The following is a 24,818-nucleotide window of genomic DNA, read 5'->3' as shown; positions in this document are numbered from 1 at the left end:
TTAGAGACAGGGTCTCGGTGAGTTGCTCAGAGCCTTGCTAAGTTGCTGAGGCTGGCCTCCAACTTGCAATCCTCCTGCCTCAGCCTCCTGAGCTGCTGGGATCATCACTGTGCCTGGCCCCAGACTGGTTTTCTGATTGCTTTTAAGAAGATAGGAATTTTCAGGACCTCCCTCTTCCGTGTTTGCGGACTCTGTTCCACACGTGTTTCATGCTCTTGTCCACAGGTGTGTCTTGCTCTCACACATGTGCCTTTGAAACAAGCTGCTGTAAGTTAAGGCAGCAGGCCATGTGGACAGGCCCTGAGGAGGGGCTGCAGATGTGATGGAGGAGCCTCTGTCCGGGCGAGGGGCCTGGGGGGCGGGAGCTCTGCCTACAACCTCTCGTTCTGTGTCTCTCAGGTTCACGCTGCCGGGGGGCTCGGCTCTGTGCAGATGGAAGCCACAGAGACCCGGCAACGGAGACTGGAAGGCTGTGGCAGACTCGAGGAGCTGAAGGTGTCACCTACCCTCAGCACAAGAAGCCTCCCTGTGACCTCAGAAGATGGACTTCAGGGCGTCCCTGAGAGCCAGAGTGTCTCCCCCAAGCCTCAGGAGACTGAGCCCAGCAGGGAGAGAGCCTTGACCATTGGCCTTCAGGTGACGGTGCCCTTCATTCTTGCAGGCCTGGGGCTGTCCTGGGCTGGCGTGCTGCTGAACTACTTCCAGGTAAGAGGGCACAAGGAGGGGAGGGGTGTCTTGTGTGAAGCCAAAGGGCAAACAGCTGCACACTGGGTCCAGCTTGAAGGACCCAGGGGAGGCCGCCTCAGGGACCCTTTTTTTCTGTATATTGGGCAAGATTCTTTTAGGTACTAGTGATGAAGACTAAATTTAACCTAAGTTTAAGCTAACTTAAGCTTAATAAGACAATTTGTTAACCATGGCCTGTGACACAGGCATGTACTTCCAATAATATGGGAGACTGAGACCAGAGAATCACAAGTTCAAGTTCAGCCTGATTAGCTTAGCGGTATCATGTCTCAGATTTTTTTGTTTTGTTTTGTTTTGGTCCCAGGGATTGAACCCAGGGGTGCTTAACCACCAAGCCACATCCCCAGCCCTTTTTATGTTTCATTTTGAGACAGGGTCTCACTGAGTTGCCTAGGGCCTAAGTTGCTCAGGCTGGCCTCCAACTCCTGCCTCAGCCTCCCAAGAGCTGGAATTACAGGCGTGTGCCACTGCGCCCAGCTTATGTCTGAGTTTTTAAAAAAATAAAAGGACTGGAGATGTAGCTCAGTGGTCTAGGAGCCCCTGGAGTCCGATCCCCAGTGACACAAAAATAAATGAAGACACAAATAATTAAGACACGTACTTAAAGACAGCTTATTACCAAATGTGATTGTGGATCTTGGGCACGGCACGGTTCTCTTGTGCAGATATAGCAAAACTCTACTGGACCACTTTCCTTCTGATCCTTGTGCTTAGTCTGCCTGGATTGCCGTGACAGAGTGCCACAGACTGGGGGCCAGATAATGGACAAGTGACTGCTAGGATTTCAGGACTCCAGGATCAAGGTGGTGTTGACCTGATGGTTCCCCCTGAGGCCTCCTCTTGGCCTGTGGCTGTCATCTTCTGTGTCCAGATGGGGTCTTCCCCCGGCCCTTTCTGTGTCTCATCCAAGGATACCAGTCACATAGGATCAGACCAACCCGATGACCTCATTTTAACCTGATTGACCACCTCCTGAAGACAGTGTCTCCAAAAGGGTCTGTTCTGAAGTAGTGTCCAGGCACCAATGTGAATTTGGGTGGGGGGACACAATTCAGCCTGCAACGAGGACTTGAAATGTTACTGATACACGCCACAGTGAATAATCTCGACCTCAGCCACTTCATACATGCCCGAGTGAACCAGCAGGATAAGCTGTCCCCAGTGCCCTGCTGTGTTCAGGAGAGTGGGGCTCTGTGACTGAGGGACGTCACCACGTCACCCACCTAGAGACAGGGCAGTGGCACTTCTTAGACCCTGGCGGCAGGCCTGTTCCCCAGCACTCATCCACAGAGCTCATGTTCTGCCTTTTTGATCTTTAGCAACCTAATAGATGGAAATTGCATAAGTAGGGCTGATGTCTGTTGCTGCCTAGGAGTTATCCAAAAGTTTAGGAGCTTAAAATAGCATGCATGTATTAATCGGTGGTCGCTGAAACCAGGCACAGTGTAGCTGGGATTTCTGCCTCAGGGACTCTCCTGAGGCCGCAGTCCTCTTCCCAGCTTGCTCACAGGGTAGGCTTGGTAGGTTCCTCCCTGCTGCTGCCCATGTGGGCACCTCCAATATGGCGGCACCTCAATATGGCGGCCCACTGCCTATGTGCCGCCTAATCACAGAAGCCTGACCCCATCAGCTTCGTTTCTGTTGATCAGAAACTGGTTCCTGGTTTCAGCCCAACGTTCCGGGGGAAGCAATTGCACAAGAACATCAGGAGTCGGTGGAGGCCGTTGTCAAGCGCGCTGCCCACCACGTCCATCGTGGTGTGGTCTGCATTTCTTATTTCGAGGTTTAGTGCCTTTGGGGCGCTGTTCCTGTTCTTTGCCCGTAGTCACTGGTTCACCCCCACCGGAACGAGGTTGAGGCCCAGCCCCTAGTGCGACAGTGTGGAGGGACGCTGGAGCCTTTGGGGGCAGTTCGGGCCACCAGGGATGCACCTCCTTTCCTTCCCTTGCCAGTGGCGCGAGCGCGGTGCAGCCCGTGCAGAGCGTCCGGGCCCCACCCTCACCGAGGGTGACTCTGCTGAGTCGCAGATTGCCATACCTCTTGACACAGCACCTGTTCCTTAGCCCCAGTGCCCTGAGTCAGGGAGGCACGGTGTGACTAGGGAGACCCCCAGCCCAGTCTCGCAGGCTGAGATCCAGGCGTTGGCCAGGCTCAGTTCTGTCCCGGAGGCTCCGAGGTGAACATCTGCACCCTGGGTCCTTCTGGTCTTCGTCCTTCATTTCCTTGATTCCTTGTGGCTGCAGGACCCAGGTTCCCAGTGTCCCTGGTGGCACTCAGCTGGGGCTGAAAAGCTGTGCATGAGACCGTCCCCAGGTGTTGGCATGTGGCCCTTGTATCTTCAGAGCTGGCCATGGAGAAATCTCCCTGCCTGGGCATACCCGCCTGCTTTTAAGGGCTCCCCAGATGAGGCCAGGTTCACCCAAGTTAATCCTCCTTTCTTCAAGTCCAAGAGAATCATGAGAGTCAGAAATGCTGGAAGTCTCCAGAAAGTGGGAAAGATGGGGAGCAGGGGCAAGGAATCCAGGGCCCCAGGGGTGGGGCGGGATGAGCATTATGTAACCAGGCTGAGGACAGGAGGGTCCTCAGCCCTTAGCCCTTCAGGCAGGGGTCACAGGCTGGCAAAGACATGGAGCAGGCTGGCGGGCAGGTGGCCAGCTGGTGGGGAGTTATGTGAGGAGAAATTGTGGTGGATGCAGGTAGAGATGAGACGGACCGTCCCCTCCACCCCCCGCCACATATGCTCTCCACTGAGCTACGACCCCAGCCCTTTTTTCTTTTTCCCTTGAGACAGGGCTTTGCTAAGTGGCTGAGGCTGGCCTCCCAACTTGCGACCCTCCTGCCTCAGCCTCCCGACTCACTGGGATTGCAGGTGTGCGTCCTGGCACCAGTGTGACAGCCGTTCCTTAGTGCCAGACTCTGGGGCAGGGAGGGCAGCCCAGGAGACTGCACTTGGGAGCAGAGTGACCAGCCAGGGCTGTGGGAGGCAGACCACATAGGAACGAGGGCCAGGGAGGAGATCATGGTTGGCTTGCTGTTCCGGGACCGGCAGACCTAGCGCCTGGCCTGTGATAAGGAGGGCGGAGTGACCAGGGACCTTATCCACCGAGCAGAGTGGGAGGGAACGTGGTAGTCAAGCCCCTCCTTTCTCCAGGCAGCGCCAAACAGTCCCCGGCCTTCTGCACGGTGGACACCTGGTGTCCTGACGGCACCGAGCCAGCACTCATGGGGCAGGGACATGCTTCCCCAGGCGCAGGAAGGAGAGGGTCGTGGGGTGGACTTGGGCGTCTTCCCCTGGAGGCCTGACTGTGGTGGGCACGACCCTGGAGCGCAGGCGTCTCCATGGATCACTTGCCTGTGGCACTTGGAACACCCAGAGGTCCACGTGTCACCTGTAACCCAAGTGGAGCTTGGCAGCACTCAGTAGTCAGACCAGCCCTGCGGGAGCCTGGAGATCAGGCCGCCATCCTCAAGAGCCACCATGGAGGGCTCCAGGAGGGAGCCGAGGGCCTTGGCTTCAGTCAGTCACGCCTGGGGCTCCAGAAGGGGCACGGAGCGGCCGGGCAAAGCCTGGGGTGGCGGTGGCAGTAGGCTTGGAGACCTCTGCTGCCTCCATTTCTGTTTTGCGTGTCTGCGAGGCAGGAAATCCGCACAGCGCTTTGGTTATTCCGGCAAGACATCTCTGAGACCTGGACTGGGTCAGTGTCCAGGCCAAGATGGCCGCCTGAAGTTTGGCCACGTGCGGCCCCTTGGGTGGGTGTTCTTCTTTACTGGGGTCTGTGTAGGTAACAGATGATAAGCAGCAACCTTCCTCCAAGTTCCACCATGCATTGTGATGCAGTACCTCATAAAATGAGTGAGTCCAGGCTGGGTGTGGGGGCACACACGTCATCCTAGCGGCTTGGGAGGCTGAGGCAGGAGGATCACAAATTGGAGGCCGGCCTCAGCAACTCAATGAGTTCCTAAGCAACTCACTGAGACCCTGTCTCTAAATAAAATATAAAAAGGGCTGGGGACGTGGCTCAGGGGGTGAAGCACCACTGGATTCAATCCCTGGGACCAAAAATAATAAGTCCTGTTACTGTTCACCGCGTTGATCGTGGGATTCCCAGGGGCCTGGGGAGGAGCCAGCCCCCCTGGCATAGCACCAGGGCGTCTGACCAGGGACCAAGGCAGGGGAGACCCCGCTCCTGCAGGTGGGCTGTGCCGTAGGGGGCCGGAGCCTCGGCTCCACTGAGGAAGGGGCATCACTGAGCTGGCAGCAGAGGGTCACGGGATCCCAGGGCACGTCCAGCTGTCCTGGCTCTGGCGATGTTCAGCGCAGGGCCCAGGAGAGCATTTTCTCCCACGAGCAGCTGGTGGACAGCGTGTGGCCATCACGGGTCCAGCGACTGGGGCAGGAAGGGGAGGGGCAGCTCAGAGCCCTAGCCGGAGCGCCTGCTGAGTGCAGGCCGCGCAGGATCTAGAACCTTCGGCTGGAGAGGAGAGCTCAAGGCCAGGCTTGGCCGCGTGACAGGACGGCGCGTCCTGCGTGGCCTCCAGACTCGAGGGATTCAGGCATTGGGCTGGCATGGGAGGTCAGCGGTGGCCCATGGTGTGGGGGATGCTGGCCGTGCTGGTGGGCCGGGTGGTGGCCTGCTCTCCTCCCCAGAGTTCTTGGGATCCCCTTCCTGGGTGTGTCCAATGGCATCGTCCTCAGAGGAGGATGCTGTCCAGGTACCGTCCTGCCTGTGCTCCTGGAGAGAGGCCCTGCGGCCAGGGTGCTGCCTGCAGGTTCTGTGGGGGCAGTGGGGACGGGTCCCCATGGAGCACTTGAAAGGCCGACCGGTCCCGTTGCAGGGGGGCGGCCGTGGGCAGGAAGTGTTGCCGTGGTCACCGCGACGTGGGCCAGACCTGCAGCAGCAAGGCAAGGCGTCAGGTGCTGCTCCTCCAGGGTCCTGTTTCCACGTCTGCTGGGCCACTGTCAGGTTGGCCCTGGGGATGTGGGAGAGCCCGTGGCAGCAGGGACAGACCCCAGGGCGCCTGACCACCGAGCCGCGTCCCCAGACCTTGTTATAGTTATTCAGAGACAGGCTCTCGCTGAGTTGCCGAGGCTGGCTTTGAACTTATATCCACGGGATCCCTTTTGTCAAAGCCAGTCTAAGTCCAGACAGGGGTCAGGAGTGCCAGAGGGCCAGGTACAGGCCACCAAAGTGCCCCACACCAGGGCCCGGGCACACCTGGACTCAGGGAGGCCGAGGCGGGAGGACCGCAAGTTCAAAGCCAGCCTCGGCAACCGGGCGAGACGCTGTCTCAAAATTTGGGGACTGGGGACGTGGCTCAGGGGTCAGCACCCTGGGTCAAATCCCAGCACCGAAATGAAAAGCAAAGAGCCCCAGTCCTGTTGGCGGGGAGAACTGCTTCGGGTGAGAGGAGGTGGCCACAGACGACACAGGGCAAGCCAGCTGGGCTCTAGCTGGCCGGCCGTGGGCACTGTCCTCCCAGGTGGCCTTGGCCATGTCAGGAACCAGCTGGTCAGCACAGAGCATTCTGTCAGAGCTGGCCGGGTGCCTGGAGTCGTGGCTGGGTCACCTTTTCATGAGGACAGTGGTTCTGGTCCCCTCCTTCCGCCCGCTGTTCTGGGGGCCCACCTGGGGCTCTGTGGGGAGGGACCTGCCTTGAGACTGGGGATGCTCGGCACCCCACTCAGCACTGGCCTGGGGAGGACCACATCCTGTGCCATGCAGGGTGGCCAGGCAGGTCACATTCAGGAGCAGAGAGGGCACAGCATACAGAGGCAGGCTGCATAGAAGCAGGGCTGGAGGAGGCGAGAGGAGGGTGTGGGCCCCTTGTGGAGGACTGTGGGCTGGGGACTGTGTCCACGGGGGCAGAACAGGGAGGACTGCAAGCCCTCTCTTTGCCCAGATGTTGGACAACAGAGCATCTTAATCATGTTCAGCCAGGTGTGGCCCACGCCCGTCAGCCCAGTGGCTCAGGAGGCTGAGGCAGGAGGATCGCAAGGTGGAGGCCAGCCTCAGCCACTTAGTGAGGCCCTAAGCAACTCAGCAAGACCCTGTCTCTAAATAAAATATAGAAGAGGCTGGGGAGGTGGCTCAGGGGTTAAGGGCCCCTGGGGTCAATCTCTGATAGAAAAAGCAAGCAAATAACCTCCTTATGGTGCACAGGAAGTAATAAAAGTCACTCATGGTCCATCAACACAACCACAGCTGACCATGTCGGTCTGTATCCTTCTGGACTTTCTGTGTGAGAGCGAGAGATGAGATGAGCCCTTTCCTGAGGCAGCAGGCGGGCCGAGGATCCTGGGAAAGGTTGGGAAAGGCGTTCCTGGCTCTGCTGAGGAGCTGGGGAGGCCCCGAGATGGCCAGGCACCTTGGAGGGCACCGGGACTGGGCTGGGAACTTGTGGACCCACTGAGAGCACACAGGAGGGTCCACGGGAAGTGGCACTGGGGACGAGAGCTGGCCAGGCGGAGGCATCTCTCCAGGTGATGCTGGGCTCCGTCACCTCTTTCCTGGGGTCGGGTGGCAGCAGGGGACGTGCGAAAGGCCACCTCCGGGGGTGCTACACCCTGTGCAGGGCAGGCTCTGGTTGCAGGAGATGGGCGAGGCCTGTCTGGCCAGCACCGGGGACGCAGTGTGGGACGTGGGGTCCGGGGGGTGCAGTCAGCATCCGGTTCCGGCAGCAGCGAGATGCTGGGACAGGAGCTCTGGTCACCCGGAGGGGCCGGGTGGTCTGGGGTGAGCAGAGGGGGCAGGTGGAAGGGCCGGCTGTCCCTGTCGCCATCTGCGGCCAAGCCCCTGAGCCTTCGGCTGGTGGAAAGCCGGCCACTCACCGGGCTCACGGGTCTGCACCGTGGCCAGGGCTCGGGGGCAGCGTCCTTGCAGGCCTGTTCGCCCACCGGGAGGCGGATCGCACTCACGTTCCACGGGGACCTCGAGGGCTCGGCCGGGCCACCTGCCCCATGGCCGCGGCTGGGCCACCAGCCCCATGGCCGCTGGGCCTTCCTCAGAGCTCCCTGCAAGTGCAAGCCGCATCCGGAGTTGGGAGATGGGACCCGGTGGCTTCCCGGGCCGGGCTGCTGCCGTGTCGGGCAGGCGGGGAGGGGCCCAGGGCCTCGGCCTGGGCGTGGGGTGGACCGTGGCGGAGGGTGGGCGGCGGGTCAGGAGCTGGGGAGGCGCGGCCGGCCCTCTCCCTGGTGCTGGGGGAAGGCCGGGGACACCCCCCATGCAGGCTGGGGTTCCCGGGGAGTGAGCGGGGCAGGGCCCGACCTCGCTAGCGGGAGGAAGTGGGGTCACTGGGAAGCAGCCTGAGCGTCCCTGGGCCTTCCAGGGAGGATGGGGCTGCTGCATCCGCAGCCTCTTCCTGTGGCCATGAGCCCCTGGACACGGCCATCGAGGTGACCCCAGGGCATGCATCCTTCCTGGGGACCTGCAGAGCCCTTGACCTTGACCGCAGGGACCGCAGGCCGCTGCAGGCCCCTCTCGGCCAATGGCAGGGCAGCCTGGGCACACTGAAGGGAGGCGGCCGATCTTGGCCTGGACAGTCACCAAGGCCAGGCCGTGTGGCTCTGCCTCCATCCAGCTCAGGCCAGCGTGGGCCGGGCCCTGGACGCTGTCAAGGTCACTGCCGAAGGACAGGGAGTCTCCCTGGCAGACTGACCGAGGGAGGTCCCAGCTGACCCTAAGCCGCTCTCCAGGGAGAACCTGACCCGCGGGGGTGGATGGCCAGAGCTGGCGGACCCCAGGACAAGGCGCGGCGTCACGGTGGCCTCGGTCCTCACTGGTTGACCCCGTCCCTCGGCCCGGGGTCTCCCTGAGGCTCGGGCAGCTGTGAACTTCTGGGTCGCCTGTCTGCGTGGACCCCTGGGGAAGGGCGCCCGGTGCGGCGGAAGGGAAGCAAGGTCGGCAGGCGCCCGGGAATGTGGCGGCCGCGCCGCCATGGTGGTCACCCGGCTGAACCTGGAGCTGCGCTTCCAGGGCAGGAAGCTCCGAGGCGTCCGCTGTGAGCTCACCCGCTCCCCCAACGGGGCCTCCCCGGAGACCTTCCTCGGCACCACCTGCCAGGTCACGGTGCCCATGCTGCTGTCCGGCCTGGGCATGATGGCGGCCGGCCTGCTGATGAACACCGTCCAGGTGCGTGCTGGCAGAGAGGGGCCTGCGCCCGGCCTCGCTGCCGGGGGTCCTGGGCCTCACTGGGGCCGGTGGGTCCCTCGGAGTCTGAGCGCCACAGAGCAGGGATGCCCTCAGCCCTCCCCAGAGCCTTGCCTGCACATCCCTGGCCTCCAGGAAGCTCAGCCTCTGTGTCCAGGCAGCATCGGCCTGTGATCTGGAGTCACTCTCTGCCTCAGTTTCCCTGTCTGTAAAATGGGGACGAGGACCACATCCACCTCGCTTACGTTGTGAGAACCAGGTAGCAGGGTAACCGGCCCGCCTCTCCTCACTGGGCAGAGCTGTGACAGGCTCACCCCAGAATTCCCTCATGGGTCCTCAGGGGAGGACGAGGCCCAGGCATGGGGCCTGGGTGGGCGAGGCTGTGGTGGTCTCCACCTGGCAGATGCATTTGCAGAGATGTCTGCCCCTTGGGCTTGGTGTGTTCCCTGAGCTTGGTTTGGCATTGGGAGCGCAGAGGGCGGTTGCTGGGTACGTCAGCATCCCCTGTAGAGGCAACGTGCTGTTTGAGAAGACCTGGAAAACACAGGGTGCAGTGGGGCATGCCTGCGGTCCCAGTGGCTCGGGAGGCTGAGGCAGGAGGATCACAAGGTGGAGGCTGAGGCAGGAGGATGGCAAGTTGGAGGCCAGCCTCCGCATTGGAGCGAGGCCCTGAGCAACTCAGCGAGACCCTGTCTCTAAATAAAATATAAAAAGGGCTGGGGAGGTGGCTCCGTGGTTAAGCACCCTTGGGCTCAATCCCTAGTGCCAAAAAAATAGGAAAAACTAAGAAACAGACGCAAGATGGGGAGCATCACGCGGCCTCTGGTCAGCACTGTCCGGGTAGCGAGGCCGTGTTCCGTGCGTGCCGGGATAGTGTGTGGATGGCACTAGGACACTGCTTCCTGTTTTCTCAAGTGAACGTGCTCACGGGGGTGCGGGTGGAGCCGGGCGCCAAGAGTGTGGGGTGCGGGTCCCACCGCTGAGCCCCCCGCCCGCTCCTCGCGCTGCGTGGAACTGAACTCTCCACCCACTACGAGGCCCTAAGCAACTCAGTGAGACTGTCTCTGAATAAATACAAGATAGGACTGGGAATATGGCTCGGGTTAAGTGTTCCTGGGTTCAGCCCCCAGTACCCCCCCAAAAAAGATACCCTTCTTGTCCCGCAAAAGATGCAGCTACTTGGAGAGGGTGGGTCACTGCCAGGTAATGCTCTGGAAGGGAGAGGGATAGGAGGGAGGGGGCACGGAAAGGGAGACATGAAGGAAAGTCAGTATTATGAGGTCAGGGGAAACAGGAGCCCGTGGTGATGGCCAAGATGGGATGATCTAGGAGGGCAGTCCTGGAGGCCAGAGAGGGGGTTCAGGGTGAGCCTCTCTAGTCCCGATTCTATGCAGAGAGGGAGGCCAGTGCCCTCCCACAGCGGAAGCAGCACGGAGCTTAGGAGAGCCATGGACGTCTGGGATCCCAGTGACTCAGGAGGCTGAAGCAGGAGGATCACAAGTTCCAGGCCAGCAGCCTCTGCAGTTCAGTGACACGCTGTCTCCAAAAGGCCTGGGGAAGTAGCTTAGTGGTGGAGCACCCCTGGGTTCAGACCCCCTACCTTTAAAAAAAAAGGGGGATCCCATGAGATTAATGAGCCACCCTTCATTAGGAGGTCCCTGCTTCCTTTACGGGAAGAGGGATGGCGGCCCGGCCAGCAGGGCTTCGAGCTGAGGGGAACTCATTGGTGGGGGAAGGGAGGGAAGTTCATTTTGACCTGGGGGCTGGCGCAGGTGTGGCTTTGCATGAGGTGGGTGAGCGCCAGGGTGGGGGTCTCGCGGGAGGGGACAGGGCGTGCCAGCCAGCCCACCCCAGGAGTGCGTGTGTGATGGACTCTGTGTCCTGAGCCACCCGGGTGCACGGGGCTGATAGCGCAGCTGCTCGGGCCCGGGCCAGATGCTGCGGGAAGACAGGGAGTCGAGGGAGCGGTGCTGATAAGGGCTTCGGCCTGGTGACACTGTCTTCTGAGAGGGCAGCTCAGGGCCCCTCAGACCTGGGCCTGGGTTCTGAACGCACAGCTTGGCAGACAGGGAGGGGGAGAAGCCCAGGGGAGGGGCAGGAAACAGTGCCCCCAGACCACCTGCCTTGAGCCAAGCAGGGAGGAGGGCACGCCTGGCATCCCAGCGGCTCCGGAGGCTGAGGCAGGAGGATCCCAAGGTGGAGGCCAGTCTCAGCCACTTAGCGAGGCCCTGAGCAACTCAGTGAGACCCTGTCTCTAAATAAAATATAAAAAGGGCTGGGATGGGGCTCAGTGGTCAGCACCCCTGGGTTCAGTTCCTCTCCTGAAAAATCAAAGGCCCGTGTTGGGGCGTAGGAGCAGAGGCTGCTCCCCGTCACCCCAGCTGGTCCCGTCAGGTCCCAGGCATCCCTCGCCTTTGACGCGGTGACGCCCTGCCGTTCCCGCGAGCTCCTGCTGCGGTTTAACATCGCGCACAGCGACTCCACAGCCTGGCTGGACCACTGGCCTGCGTCCACCCCCGCCCCAGCCCACTGCTGAGGGCCAGAGGGATGAGGGCCAGAGGGACGAGGGCGTGGGAGCCCTGGGGCCGGCATGGCAAGGACCTGCCGGCCTCGTCGCCTGCCGCTCACAGGCCCGGCCGGCACTTGGCGAGGTCCCCTGCGGACGCCTCAGGCGGGCTGGGCTCGGTCCTCCCGGCTCTCTCTCTTTCAGCGCTGGCCCGTGTTCGTGGAGGTGAGGGACCTCTTGACCCTGGTGCCACCCCTGGTGGGGCTGAAGGGGAACCTGGAAATGACGCTGGCGTCCCGACTCTCCACGGCCGTAAGTGGACGCGCACAAGCCAGGGACAGCACGGTCCCCCTCCGGGTGCCCCCGAGTGGCTCGCGGGGGGTTGGGGTTGGAACCTCCAATAGAGTGTTGTTAGGTGTTGTCACCTCCTGATGCCACCAGGGTCTGTGTAGGAGGGACAGAGGGACATTTGAAGCAGGAAAGAAAGGACCAGGTGACAAAAAGGGAATCCCAGGGAAAAGACACAGTGTCACCAGAAGTCAGCGAGCGACACGCTACCGCACACTGGAAAAGACGGCCCAGCCCGGAAGGCTCAGCGCGGACCCGACCCCGTGGTCTCAGGGCGCGGGCTGCGTGGTCCCAAGCCGCCCAGGTGTCAGAGCAGCAAGCGGCCCTCAACCCGGGGCAGGTCAGGTGGCCCGAGAACGCAGGCAGGGCTCCTGCTGCTGGTGTGGTGGGGACACACGAAGCCGGGTGTGAGAGTGTGTCCCTGTGCAGGAGTCTCTGCCCTGGGCTGTCCAGGCCTTAGGTGGTCACTTGGTGACGCTCAGCTGCTCTACCGCCTGCAGCCCCATCGTGCTAGGGTGGCAGGCGGGTCGCGGAGACCAAAGAAGCCACCCAGAGGTGAGGCGCGAGGGTTAGGGGAGGTGCTCACAGGGAAGATCGAGGGGCAACAGGCCGGGCAGGTGGGCCCCTGGAAAGTGCGGTGGTGACCATGGCCGGGGTGGCTCCCCACCTGACCCACGCCCCCAGGGCTCGGCCAGCAGGCGGCACCGGCTGGCTTCGCGGCGTGTGGCCCGCGGGGTGGGCGCCTCCAATCCTCCAGGCTGCATGGTTCCCACAGGGAGGGGCTTTCGCAGGTGGGCTTGCTGGTGGCGGGGACAGTGACATCGTCAGCCCACCTTGCCTTGCCCTCGCATGCAAAAAGCAGCCCCGACTGGCTGGGTCCAGCCCAGGTGAGGGACAGCCTTCTCTCCACACCTTCTGGTCCAGACTCGCCTTCCGGTTCCCTTAACGTGGCTCGATTCTTGGGATCAGAGAGGGACACTTCAGGGACGGTGTCTCACTGTCCTGTTTTTCTCCAAGGATGACAGAGCTGCAGTTTAAACATGTCTCTAAAATGATTCTGTCGGTGTTGCAAATCTTTCAAAATATATAAAGCATGAAAAGAAAGTAGAACCGTGGATTCGGTACGACATTTCAGTACGATAGTGCTGCCTCTTGTTCTGACGAGGACCCCAAGCGGAGTCCTTGACCTGCACTAAACAAGAGCGGACTCAAGCCAGGCGCGGTGGCGCACGCCTATAATCCCAGCCATGCGGGAGGCTGAGGCAGGAGGATCACAAGTTGGAGGCCAGCCTCAGCAGCTTAGGTGCTAAGCAACTCAGCGAGACCCTGTCTCTAAGTAAAATACAATTAAATCTGGGGATGTGGCTCAGTGCTCAAGCACCCTGCGGTTCAGTCCCTGGTACCAAAAAAAAAATAGTTAAGAAAGAGCCGAGCAGCTTGGAACGCGTTGCTTGAGTGGGCGAGTTTGCAGAGGGGAGGCTGTTGGAGGCCACTGGTCTGGGCGATGTAGCCAGCTGGAGACGGCAGGCTGAGGCCTGGCTGTCCTCGGCCACGTGTGCCCCCAGGCCTGGAGGCACTCCCTGGCCCCGGGGCCCCACCTGTGTCCCTCCACCCCACAGAAGAGGCCGGTCCACTCTTGCGAGCAGGGCAGCCACGTGTTCTGACGCCAGTGCGGTGCCATGTGCTGGCCTCCCCCTGAGACCAACCTGCTTCAGGGGCGACTAGCCGGCTCTGGGCCCGGCCACCCACCCTCCGTCCCGCTCTGCTTTCCAGGCCAACACCGGCCAGATCGACGACCCCAAGGAGAAGCACAGGGTCATCAGCAGCAACCTGGCGCTCGTCCAGGTGAGTGTCACCTGGCTCGGTGGAGGCCGCGCTCCCAGCCTCACTGGACCTGCAGGGGACGTTCCAGGTGGAAGGGGGACAGCCCGTGTGTCCCTGTCCCCGCACTCTGGAGGGGACCCTGTTTGTGGGGCAGCTGGAAGCGCAGCCACCTGGAGGGGGCGCCTCTCCTGGGACCCAAGGTCCCCAGCCTCCCGCCCCTTCCTTCCAGGCCAGTTTCTCGCAAGTCCCAAGTCCCCGCGTGGCCTCCCGCTCCGCCCCAGCCTGGCTCCCCAGGCCCCGGGCTCCTCTCGTTGGCGCTTCCCAGGTCCTTCGCGTGGACCTTCTGGGGACGCCCTGCCCGGGGGACCCCCAGCCCTGCTCCTATTCCCGCTCTCAACAGCGACGCCGCCACCGCCAGAGCCCGCGTGGCCAGGTCCCCTGGGAAGCTCGTTCCTGGGCGCTGGGCCCAGCAGAGCCAGGGCAGGAGGCCAGGCAGGGAAGCTGTCCCCAGCCCGCGTCCCAGAACTTCTGCACGGTCTCTGGGGGGCAGCCTGTGGCCCAGGGAACGTGGACTGAGGTTGGACGGTTGGTCGCGTGTCCTCTGGGGGGCCGTGGGCAGGGCTGGGTGGCCCACTTTTCCCATCACCTGGCCTCCAGAACCCCCGTGCCAACGCCTGTGGAACCCCAGAGGTTGCGCCCCGTCTTCCGGAGGCCCAGTCAGTCCAGCCGTGGTGGCTCCGGGGACTCAGCCAGCAGAGGGGCCTGGTTGCCCTGAGGAGGGGCGGGGGCTCCCAGGGCATGAGTGGACCCGAACGTGGCCACTGTGGTGGGGTCTTGAGGTCCCCCGAGAGGCCTGCCTGTCACAGGCTGGTCCCCACAGGCAGGCGGTTCAGCTTGACGAAGTCAGCCCCAGCCTGGGCTCTGGCCGTGAGGTGCACCAAAGCAAAGGGGCCCGTCCATCATTGACTGGAGCCTCCAGACTCGAAGCAGGAAATCTTGGGCTTTTTTTGTTTTGATTTGTTTTTTTGCACCAGGAATTGAACCAGGGGTGCCTAACCACTGAGCCACCTCCCCAGCCCTTTTTATACTTTATTTAGAGACAGGGTCTCACTGAGTGGCTGAGGCTGGCCTCCAACTTGCCATCCTCCTGCCTCAGCCTCCCACACTTTGGGTTTAAACATTTAGGTGTTTGTTTTTGCACACATACACATCTGATTTTCCCCACTGTTGATGCAGTATCCACCCATTCCGTTTGATTTGAAATGGCACCTGTCAAAAGTTCATGTATTCATGATCAAACTTGATTACTTTAAATTTTAAAAGTGTAAAGCCAGGTGTGGTGGTGCACACCCGTTAGCAACTTGGGAGGCTGAGACAGAGGGGACAGCAGCCTGGGGGGAGGTGACCTGGGGGACAGTGGCCAGCTGAGAGCCTGCTGTGGCCCCTGGCCTGTGCTGCGGCTGGAGCTGCAGCACACCTTTGTCCGGAGCAGGAGTGGGGCTGTGACAGGTGGTGCCCGTCAGCGGAGCCCAGGTGGACAGGGTCGTCTTGAGGGACTCAGGCCCAAGGGTGCTTGTCTCTCGGGGGAGGGGCGCAGGCAGTGGCCGTGCCCGCTGTCCCCTGGGTGCCTCCAGCGCCTGGCCACAGGGAGGGCCCCCGCGGTCCCCCAGTGTGACCCCTGTCCCTCCAGCTGCAGGCCACCGTCGTGGGGCTCCTGGCTGCGATGGCCGCCCTGCTGCTGGGTGCCGCGACGAGGGAGGGGCTGGACCTGTCCAAGGTGGCCCTGCTGTGCGCCAGCAGTGTCATCACCGCCTTCCTGGCCGCCTTCGCCCTCGGTGAGCCGCCGCGAGAGCCCGTTCCCCTTCCTGGCCGCTGCCTTGCGGGTCCTTCCCGAGCCCCTGGGACCTGCCGTGGGAAGAGCCTGCGGCCGCGGTGCCCCTGCGCCCTTGCCCGAGGGTCTGGAGACGGGAGCGGCCTCGGCCAGCCCTGACCGCCCGTCCTGGGAAGCAGCTTGTCAGGCGCAGGCCTGGACGTCCCCTGAGGGTCCCCGGCCGGCGGGGAGGGAGCGGTGGCCGCACTCCGGGGCACCAGTCCACCCACCCTCCCCACCCGGCAGCTCCCGCAGGCCCCGCCCCTGACCCCACCCCTTCACCGAGGCCCCGCCCTGTCCAGGCGGCCCTGCGGCCCTGGTTCCTCCACCGCCCGCAGCCTGGGCTCGCCTCCTCACTCTGTCCCTCCGCGTTGCTGCCCGCCGTCCCCAAGACGCTGGCTCCTTGAGCTCGGGACCTGCCTCCCGTCACCTGCTGCAGGAGCGGGAAGACAGGACGCTGGCCCCGAGCTGCCCTGGGGCCGGGGGAGCCAGTCACTGTGACTCGTTGTGGCACTTGGTGTCTGTGGGGCCAGCACTGGGGACGCCCTGAGGCCCCTGCGTGTGTTCCCAGAAGGCCTGCCCAGGTCACAGCTGCTGCAGTCTGTCTGCTCCAGTCACCCAGGCGGGGGTCTCCCCGTCCCTGGGGCATTTCCACGGGGCAGAGCCCGTGTGGGTGACCGCCAGCGCTTCCCAGGGCCGGGCTCAGGGCCAGCCCCAGCCACCCGCCCAGCCGGGTTCTGGATGTTTCTGGACCATGTGGGCGCCTGGGTTTCTCTGGGCGGGTCTGGCTTTGTGCGGTGGAAGAGGATCAGGTGACGGCCGGGGGCTCACCCGGCACCCCAGCACCGAGGGAAACAAACAAAAAAGCCCTGATTGGACCCGAGGTCACGCCTCCCGCCCTGCCTTGTGGCTCACGGACACCCCTCCAGCTGTCTGGGGTCTCCAGGGGTCCTTCTGGGACCCTCAGGCAGCTCGCAGCCTCGCTTCTGTGCCTGGATGTCGGAGGCCAGCGGAGGAGCCTGGCTGCGGGTTCGCTGAGCTGTGTCCCCAGTCAGGCCGTGAGGCTGAGGCCAGTTTCCTCCACGCTGCGCGTGTGTGCGTGTGTGGTGGCCCCGTGGCCATCTGGAGGGGTCCAGCCCTCCGAGAGAAGGGCCTCTGGGAGGGGGCTCCTCGTCAAAGCCTTGAGGCAGCTCCTGGTTGTACCCAGAGGTCCCAGTGGCCTCGAGGGCGACGGGAAGCTCCCCAGAGTTGGCTCCTGGGCTCCTGCAGGTGCTCCCGGGCCACAGGCCTCCTTGGGCTCTGCCACCTGGGACACGCCTCCCCTCTCTGCAGGTGTGCTGATGGTCTGCATCGTGGTTGGCGCCCGGAAGCTGGGGCTCAACCCCGACAACATCGCCACGCCCATCGCAGCCAGCCTGGGAGACCTCATCACGCTGTCCATTCTGGCCGTGGTCAGCAGCTTCTTCTACAGACACACAGGTAGAAAGAGCTTCTAAAAGGACAGGCCCAAGCTGGGCATGGTGGTGCACGCCTGTCATCCCTGGGGCTTGGGAGGCTAAGGCAGGAGGATCACAAGGTGGAGGGCAGCCTCAGCCACTTAGTGAGACCCTGAGCGACTCAGCGAGACCCTGTCTCTAAATAAAATGCAAAAAGGCCTGGGGGTGTGGCTCAGTGGGTAAGCACCTCGGGTTCAATTTCTGGTACCAAAAAAAAGGCCAGGCCCAGGTCACCACCGAGGCTGCGTTCCAGTGGGGCCCTGTCCCCCCAGGAAGGACCCAGGGTGTGGCAGGGGCAGGAGCCCTCCTTGTACAGGAGCAGGCTGGGGGTCGCTCATCAGGTCCCCTGGGCCTAACCCAGCAGGAGCCTCACCACCTGCCCTCTCCTGGGCAGCTGCCCGCCAGCTCTCCCGAGTGGAGCTGTTGGGTAATAAGCGAGGTTGTCCCTGCAGGGTGCTGCCACTCGGTGCTGGTGACGATCCCGCGGGTGTAACCCTCCAGAGCGGAGGTGGCCGTGCTGGGGACTGTGGCCCGCGGGCAGCTTTTCCCGCACCTCGTGGGCCGGCCAGGCCCCACCAGCCCCTGTCGCCGCCTCTTGCCTTTAGACAGCTGGTTCCTGAGCCCTCTGGTCTGCCTGGGCCTGGTGGCGCTGACCCCGCTGTGGGTCGTCATCGCCAAGCGGAACCCGCCCATCACCAAGATCCTGAAGTTCGGGTGGGTCCCCATCGTCCTGGCCATGGTCATCAGCAGGTGAGTATGGGCAGGGCCGGGGCCGCGGCCACCGACTCCCCCAGCGGGCTCGGGGTCCCTGGGCCAGCGCCCGCCGGCCACGCCCTGGCCCGGTGCAGGAGGCCGCTCTGCGCAGGCGCTGGAGCAGCGGGCGCCATGGGGCCCAGGACCGCCTGCGCTGCCCGCGCTGCCCACGCCCTGCTCGGCTGCGGGTCCCGCCCTGGGGACCCCATGGCTGCTGGTGGACCCCAGGGCCTTCCGTGGGACCCAGGCCTGCGAGGCCCCTGTCTTGCCGGGAGACTTGGACAGGGCCACCCTGGTCCAGGACCTCCTTCCCGGGCCAGGGCTGTGGGCCACGGCCTTTGCTTCCAGAAGGTTCCGAGGCTCCTCATTCCCAGAAGTCTGGCCTCTCCCGGCCTCTAGGAGGTCGGGGTGGGCAGCCTCTTCCGAGAACCAGGGCATCCCTGCCAGGGTTCCGGACCAGGGCCAGGCCAGGGGCCAGTGAGACGCAGGGACCGGGCGGGGCGTGTGTCCTGTGGTGGAGTCTCGTCACCTGCCCGGCCTGGAACAGCCCCGGGTCAGGACAGTGATGGTGAAGCATGAGCCGAGGACACGGGGAGCCCAGGGGCCACCGCAGGGGACAGGGAGCGCCGGCCAGGGCGGGAAGGCGCCCCGAGGCGGCAGGGTCGGGGCCCTCGCGTCCCCTCGGGTCGCTGGACGCCGCCTGCTCTCTCCCCAGCTTCGGAGGACTCATCCTGAGCAGGACGCTCTCCGAGCAGCCCTACGAGGGCATGGCCGTGTTCACGCCCGTGCTGTGCGGTAGGTGTGCGCCGGCCGCGTCCCCGGGTGTTCCCGGGTCAGCCGACACCCAGCCAAGGCCCTGCCCCCGCCCCACGGGCCAGCAGGACGGAGCCTCCCCGGCAGCCCAGGCCCGCAGGCGCCCGGTCACAGCGGGCTGCGTCGCCCCCGGACAGAACCGCCTGGGATCCCGGCCGGGCTCTCACGGGCCCTTTAAGACTCGGCTGGTTAAAACGCAGACCTGCACGAATCAGCGTCTGGATTTGTGTCCACCTTAAAAATCAGGGCTGTGGCAGTGCCAGGTTTACCTTCTGCGCCTGGCGACCTCGGTGCACCCTGATCAGGACCTGAGACGCCCCCCTTGGTCTCCACCACGCTGGGGTCTCCTGTGCCTGGCTCCCTCCCGCTGTCACCCTGTGAGCTCTTGGGCAGAGGATGACTCCGTCTGTCTATTTCCTTATTTTTGGTTCCAGGGATTGAACCCAGGGGCCCTTGACCACTGAGCCTCATCCCCAGACGTTTTTCTATTTAATTAGACACAGGGTCTTGCTGAGTTGCTCAGGGCCTCCCTAAGTGGCTGAAGCTGGCCTCCAACTTGCGATCCTCCTGCCTCGGCCTCCCGAGCTGCTGGGATGACTGGCATTGCCACCTCACCCAGCAGATGACTCCTCTTTTAACCAGAACTGTGCTTATTGTCTGCTATCTGACAAGGCTCTGTAAGCGGAACTGGTCAGTCCAGAGGGGGAAAACGTGAGACGTCATTGACTGGTTTGCTTGGTTCACAGGCCTTGGCCTTCTGGGACTGTAGAAATGGGCTTCAGAGGCCTTTGGTCAGCTGGGCTGTCTCACCCTGGCAGGGCTGGAAACCTTTCCTGCACTCCTGGAAGCAGGACGCCTCAGCAGGAACCCCCAGAATTTCCAGGGAGCGCACAGACTCCTGGTCTTCTGGGACACTCGTCTCTTTGTGGGTCCTGAACACCGTAGTCATGCAGGACTCCTGGCATCCCTGCAGATCTTTAAAGTTACTCCTAACTGTGGGCCCCGAGAGGGCCTCATGTAGCACACAGATTGAAGCCCAGCAGCAGAAAACATCTTTGCTGCCATGCACGTTAGCAATCCCAGTGGCTCAGGAGGCTGAGGCAAGAGGATGGCAAGTTGGAGGCCAGCCTCAGCAGCTTAGCAAAGTGCTGAGCAACTCAGCGAGACCCTGTCTCTTAATAATATATAAAAAGGGCTGGGGACGAGGCTCCGTGGTTAAGCACTAAGTGGTTCAATCCCCAGTACCAAAAAAAGAGAGACCAGCTTTGCCTTTGAGTCCGCGGGCCACCCGCTGAGAGAGGTGTCCCAGGTGCTGGTGCTGGGCCAGCCTGCAGCACAGGACGCCCTCTCTGCCCTTGCCCTTCACTTGCTCAGTTGTTCCCATCTGATCTCTGGCTCCTGCCCTTGGCCGTGACCGAGTCTGAGCTCCTTTACCCAGATGTCTCCCCCAGGGGCCGACTGTCCATCCCCCGCCTCCTGTACTGAACAGCCTCCGTCCCTTCCCCTCTGCCTCTGGCCAGCAAATGTTCCCCGAGAGCCCACGTCCCTGGCCACTTAGGAGGTGTCAGCTGTCCCTGTAACACCTGACCAGGCAGCCCTGGGTGGCTGCTGAACAGGAAGGGACGGCTCCCGTGCTGAGGGGCCGGGCAGGCTCCCGGGAGGCCAGCCTTGGGCAGTGGGCGGAACCCAGTCCCCTAGTGCAGAGACGGGGCCACCAGGCCGTTTTGGTTTTCTTTCCCCGCGCAGGTGTCGGCGGCAACCTGGTGGCCATCCAGACCAGCCGGATCTCCACGCACCTGCACACCTGGAGCACGCCCGGGGTCCTGCCCCCCCAGATGAAGAAGTTCTGGCCCAACCCCTGCTCCACCTTCTGCACCTCAGGTGGGTCTGGGCCCTTCAGAGGCCACCCGGACTCTGGTCAAACAAGCGAGGATCAGCGTTTGTAGCTCAGGGTGCCTGAGGCCAGCGTGGACCTCAGCAGAGGTGACCTTGGGACCCAGGTCCTCCTCTGAGACACCCGGCTCCCCAGCCGCCACGTCTACGGCTTGCTGCCGTCTATGGAAAGGTCTGTTGAGCTGGTCAGGTGACAGTGGTGAGCAGGGACAGTTCTTGCCTCTGGGAGTCCAGAGTCCAGAAGAGCAGACAGGCACGGGAAGGTGAGCCCCGCGCTCCGATGTGGTGCGCTCAGGAAGGCCGGGGCCCGGGGTGCCCTGACAACCACTGAGAGGCGTGGGAGGCTCCTCCCTGAGACGAGGAGGCCCGGTGGGGAGGACTGGGGAGCAGAGGCCGGAGGCAGGAAGCAGCTGCAGTGAGTCTGAGGAACTGGAAGGCCAGTGAGTCCCCCATGGGGATGAGGAAACCAAGGCCAGAGTGATGGCAAGGAGGGGCCTCGCAGCTGGAGCACAGGCTGATTCCGTTCTGAGAACACTGGAAGCCCAGGGCGTGTTGTATCTTTCTGATGCTTTTATTTTGGTATCGAGGATTGAACCCGGGTCTTACGCACTGGGCCACGTCCCCAGCCCTTTTTATGTTTTATTTAGAGACAGGGTCTCGCTGAGTCGCTTAGGGCCTCCCTAAGTGCCTGAGGCTGGCCTCCAACTTGCAATCCTCCTGCCTCAGCCTCCCAAGCTGCCGGGGTTGCAGGCGTGCCCCTCCCCCGCCATGTTAGCTCTCTTCATGGAGACGCTTCTCCGGAAGCGGGTCTCCTTCACGTGTCACAGTACTAACGTGTGGTGGGGTCGGAGCGAGTCACACTCATTGCAGACGCTTAGAGAACAGAGGAGCCCCAAGAAAATGTGGGGTTTGCTTGCCCATCACACAAGTGTCACCCAGCCACCGATGCTTCTGTGCGAAGGGGCTGCCCGGGTTTCTGCTGGAAGAACCACGCGTGATGGGGTGGGGTGTCCCCTGACGTCCCCAAGCTGGGTGCTGCCTCACCCCTTCTCCGGCCTCTGCCCAGGATCGTCTCCCCGAAAGGCCTCCGACCCGACCTCACCCCTCCTCCCGTAGCCTGGCGCCCGGTGGCGGTGGCCGCGCCCTTTGTGCTGGCGTCTGTCACAGGGAGTCTCCACCCCTTCCTGAAAGAGGCAGCCCCGTGAGGTCGGGGACAGGCGGATGTGGCACGCAGTGGGCAGCGGGCAGCCGTCCTGACCTCTGGGTCTGTCCCTCCCAGAAGCCAACGCCAGGTCGGCCCGCATCCTGCTGCTGCTGGTGGTCCCGGGCCACCTGATGTTCTACTACGTCATCTGCCTGGCCGAGGGGCCGTCGGTGACCAGCAGCAAGAGCTTCGTGGTGCTCTACCTGCTGGCCGGCCTGGTCCAGGTGAGGGCGCCGGCCGGGTCCCTGGGCAGCAGGCGGGGTCCCTGTCTTCCGAGTGTCACCCAGTGCCAGGGTCCAGACCCCCGGCCACTGCCTGCCTCGGGCTCCACACGAGACCACCATCAGGGCCAGGCTGCCCAGGGTGCAGCTGAAGGTGGCACAGTCTTGGGCCGGGGCTGGATGGCCAGGCGGCGGTGCTGGGTGGACCAGAGCTGTGTGGACTTGCCCTGGAAGGTTCTGGAAGGCCTAAGTGACCAGCACTTCAGGGGAGAGATGGGAGTCCCAGTCTGTCCCAGCAGGGGGGTGGCCCCGGACAAGGCCAGGAGCAGGAAGCAGCCTCCCAGGGACAGATGAGGGTCGCCCTCTCCAGCCCGCGCCTGAGTCCGGAGCCCGGCTCGCACACTGTCCTAGTCTGTCGTGTTGCTGGGCATCTTGGAGTTGATCTGAGAATTCTGGTGGCTGTAGGGTCCCCACGGCATGACGCGTGTACCTGGGAGGACCCAGGACTTGACAGACGGGAAGTGGAAAAGGCAGCGGCCGCGAGGGCGGGTGGGAAGCTGGAGAGCGGGCTGCGCTGGGACGCAGCCTCCCTGCAGCCGGAACTCATCCCTTGGTGATCCGACCACCTGCCCGGCCCAGCACACTGGGGCCAGGCTCCCAGCCCAGGTCTGAGCCCTGCGGCCCCCGCGGGTGGTGGAGGAAGGAGCTGGCCGGGGCTGACGTCGCGGCCTCCATGTCCGCCTCGGAAACCAGCGGAGCTTCCTGCTGCCCTTGGCCACCTCATCGGGTCGTCCGTGTCGCTTGCTCTTGCCACAGGTGACAATCCTGCTGTACCTGGCGGAAGTGACGGTTCGGCTGACGTGGCACCAGGCGCTGGACCCGGACAGCCACTGCATCCCGTACCTCACGGGGCTGGGGGACCTGCTGGGCACCGGGCTCCTGGCGCTCTGCTTCCTCCTCGACTGGTTCCTGCGCGGCCGCGCGGAGCCGGGCGGCGCCTCGGAATGGGCCCCGGGGCCCCCCTGACGGCCCCCGCCGCCCAGGAGACCTTCGCCTGGCGCCAGCGGGTGCGGGATGCCGTATGTCCCCTGCCGGGCCCTCGGGCAGTCGCCAGCCTGCCTCTGCCTTCGCCTCCTGCACATCCGCCACGGGACGAGCTGGAGACCGAGCCCCGCGGGCGGGCACCTCGTCTGCGCATGTGCGCGGGCGCTGGGGGCGGGGCCGGGGGCGGGGCCAGCGCGCTGTCAGGCCGCTGGGTCGGGTAGTGCGGCCGGTCGGGGAGGAGCCAGAGGGAGCTCAGCCCGACCGCGGTCTGCGGCGCCCCAGCTCCGAGCCCCCGTGCGCATGCGCGCACCCTCCATGCTCCAGACCCGGGTAACCCCCGGCTGCTCCCGGCGTCCAGCCTTGTAGCTGCTTTTTGTTATTTTCCTTTTACTTTTTTATTATTTTACTTTTATTTTTTAACTTTTTTAAGTTATTTTCCATTTTAGTCTCTCTTTTTTTTTTTTGCCAAAACTTCTGTTGCGATTACAGTGATCAGAGAAGTGTAAAATAAAGCGCGATGCCAACCTTGGTTTTTTGCATCCTTAGAGGTTAAGACCAGGTCAGCAGAGGGAGATCAAGGCCCACGTCAAGTTAAAAGGCAAAGCGAGAATGGAGGTCCAGGTGCGGGTCAGGAAGGGCATGCTGGGTCTCAGGAGCGGCCTGTGGGCGTGCTCTTATGCCCAGCGACCCCACAAAGACCACCAGAGACCACGATCAATGCAAGCAACAAAGAGTCATTTATTGGCAAGCTCGAGCCTGGTCCTCTGCGCACACGGTAACCCGGTGATGCTAAGAGGCCCCGCGCCTTTGTTCAACAGGCCTATTTATAATGAAAGGCGAAAAGTTTTACAGTGTTCTTTTTAATTGGCTGACATAAAATTATATATATGATGTTATTTTAAGTTCTGAGTCTCCGAGAGGAGTGTTACCATTATCTTTTAAGTTTGCCTTGGCACCGGCAAGGTCAGCTGCCTGGCCTTTAGGATAAGAGGTGAAGATTCTTTGCAGCTTTTATGAGGGCTGAGGGCAGTTAGGGAAGAGGCTTTTGTTTACACAGGTGCGGGCTCCTCCTGTCTTTACAGTGCCAGCCGAGCGCAGAGCCAGGCTGTCCGACGCCTGAGTCTAGTGGGCAGGATGTGGAAGCTGTGTGACGGGACCGTCGCGTGTGGTCGCACGTCAGTGGACGAAGAGAGGGAGCTGCCTGGTGCCCAGTGTGCCCGCCAGGGTTTATGGTTGAAGGGCGGAGTGAATGTGCGAGAAGTGGAATCAGAATGGGCAGAGTTAGGGCTTGCTAAGCTCGCCAGTGGCGCAGGCCTGTCATCCCAGCAGCTCGGGAGGCTGAGGCTGGAGGATCGCAAGGTGGAGGCCAGCCTCAGCAGCTTAGCGAGACCCTAAACAACTCAGTGAGATCCTGTCTCTGAACAAAATATAAAAAGGGCTGGGACGTGGCTCAGGGGTTGAGCACTGTGGGTTGAGTCCCTGGTTCCAAGGCTAAGAAGTGTGGTCCGCTCACCTTGATGTGCATGAAAGGCTGTGATTTCAGGGTGAATGCTAGTGAGCAGTCACGTTTGCTCTAGTGATTGGTGAGTGAAGGACGGGATTGCTGTTAGAGTAGATGGTCCTTAGAAGCTGCCAGGTGACGTGGCTTCTGATGGCCAGGCAGGCCCGGCTGGACGCTGCTGTGGGGCTTCCCCACCTCTTACTGCAGTCCCTTCTCTAGAAGGTCGTGGTCAAGTTTTTCTTTCTTTCCCTCCTCTGAGGGACAGGGGATTGGAGCCGGGGCCTTGCGCTCGCCAACACGAGCTATTTCTTCAGCTCTCAGGATCGGTTTCTTAAAAATCCAGGTTGGTGTGCCCGCAGGAGATGCGTCTCATAACCACGCAGTCTGCTGCCCACTTCTTTAAAGCAGTCCTTGTTGGGCTGAGTCAATCAAATCCGCCACGTGCTGGATG

At 62.5% G+C, this 24,818-nt stretch overlaps 1 protein-coding gene across 3 annotated transcripts; it reads left to right on the top strand.

The window, feature by feature from the left end:
* The first annotated feature begins 387 nt into the window (after positions 1 to 387).
* On the top strand, positions 388 to 22,988 carry SLC41A3 (solute carrier family 41 member 3). Of its 3 annotated transcripts, none has more exons than XM_079122264.1 (11): positions 399 to 495; positions 662 to 705; positions 11,605 to 11,712; positions 13,522 to 13,593; positions 15,263 to 15,407; positions 16,775 to 16,921; positions 17,544 to 17,688; positions 18,407 to 18,486; positions 20,251 to 20,385; positions 21,677 to 21,825; positions 22,639 to 22,988. In XM_079122264.1, exons 3-11 carry the CDS (start codon positions 11,683 to 11,685, stop codon positions 22,846 to 22,848), a joined length of 1,113 nt encoding a protein of 370 aa, XP_078978390.1. In that variant the 5' UTR covers positions 399 to 495; positions 662 to 705; positions 11,605 to 11,682; the 3' UTR covers positions 22,849 to 22,988. The 3 variants fall into 3 exon arrangements, with proteins under 3 accessions (XP_078978389.1, XP_078978390.1, XP_078978391.1); XM_079122265.1 differs by lacking the exons at positions 399 to 495; positions 662 to 705 and adding exons at positions 7,941 to 8,305; positions 8,336 to 8,876; XM_079122263.1 differs by having other exon boundaries at positions 388 to 705.
* The last annotated feature ends 1,830 nt before the right edge of the window (positions 22,989 to 24,818 follow it).

This window comes from Sciurus vulgaris, assembly GCF_902686455.1.
Source record: "Sciurus vulgaris genome assembly, chromosome: 19".
NCBI classification, from domain to species: Eukaryota; Metazoa; Chordata; class Mammalia; order Rodentia; family Sciuridae; genus Sciurus; species Sciurus vulgaris.
Note: the sequence above shows the minus strand (reverse complement) of the source record. Positions and strands in the feature narration are given on the sequence as shown.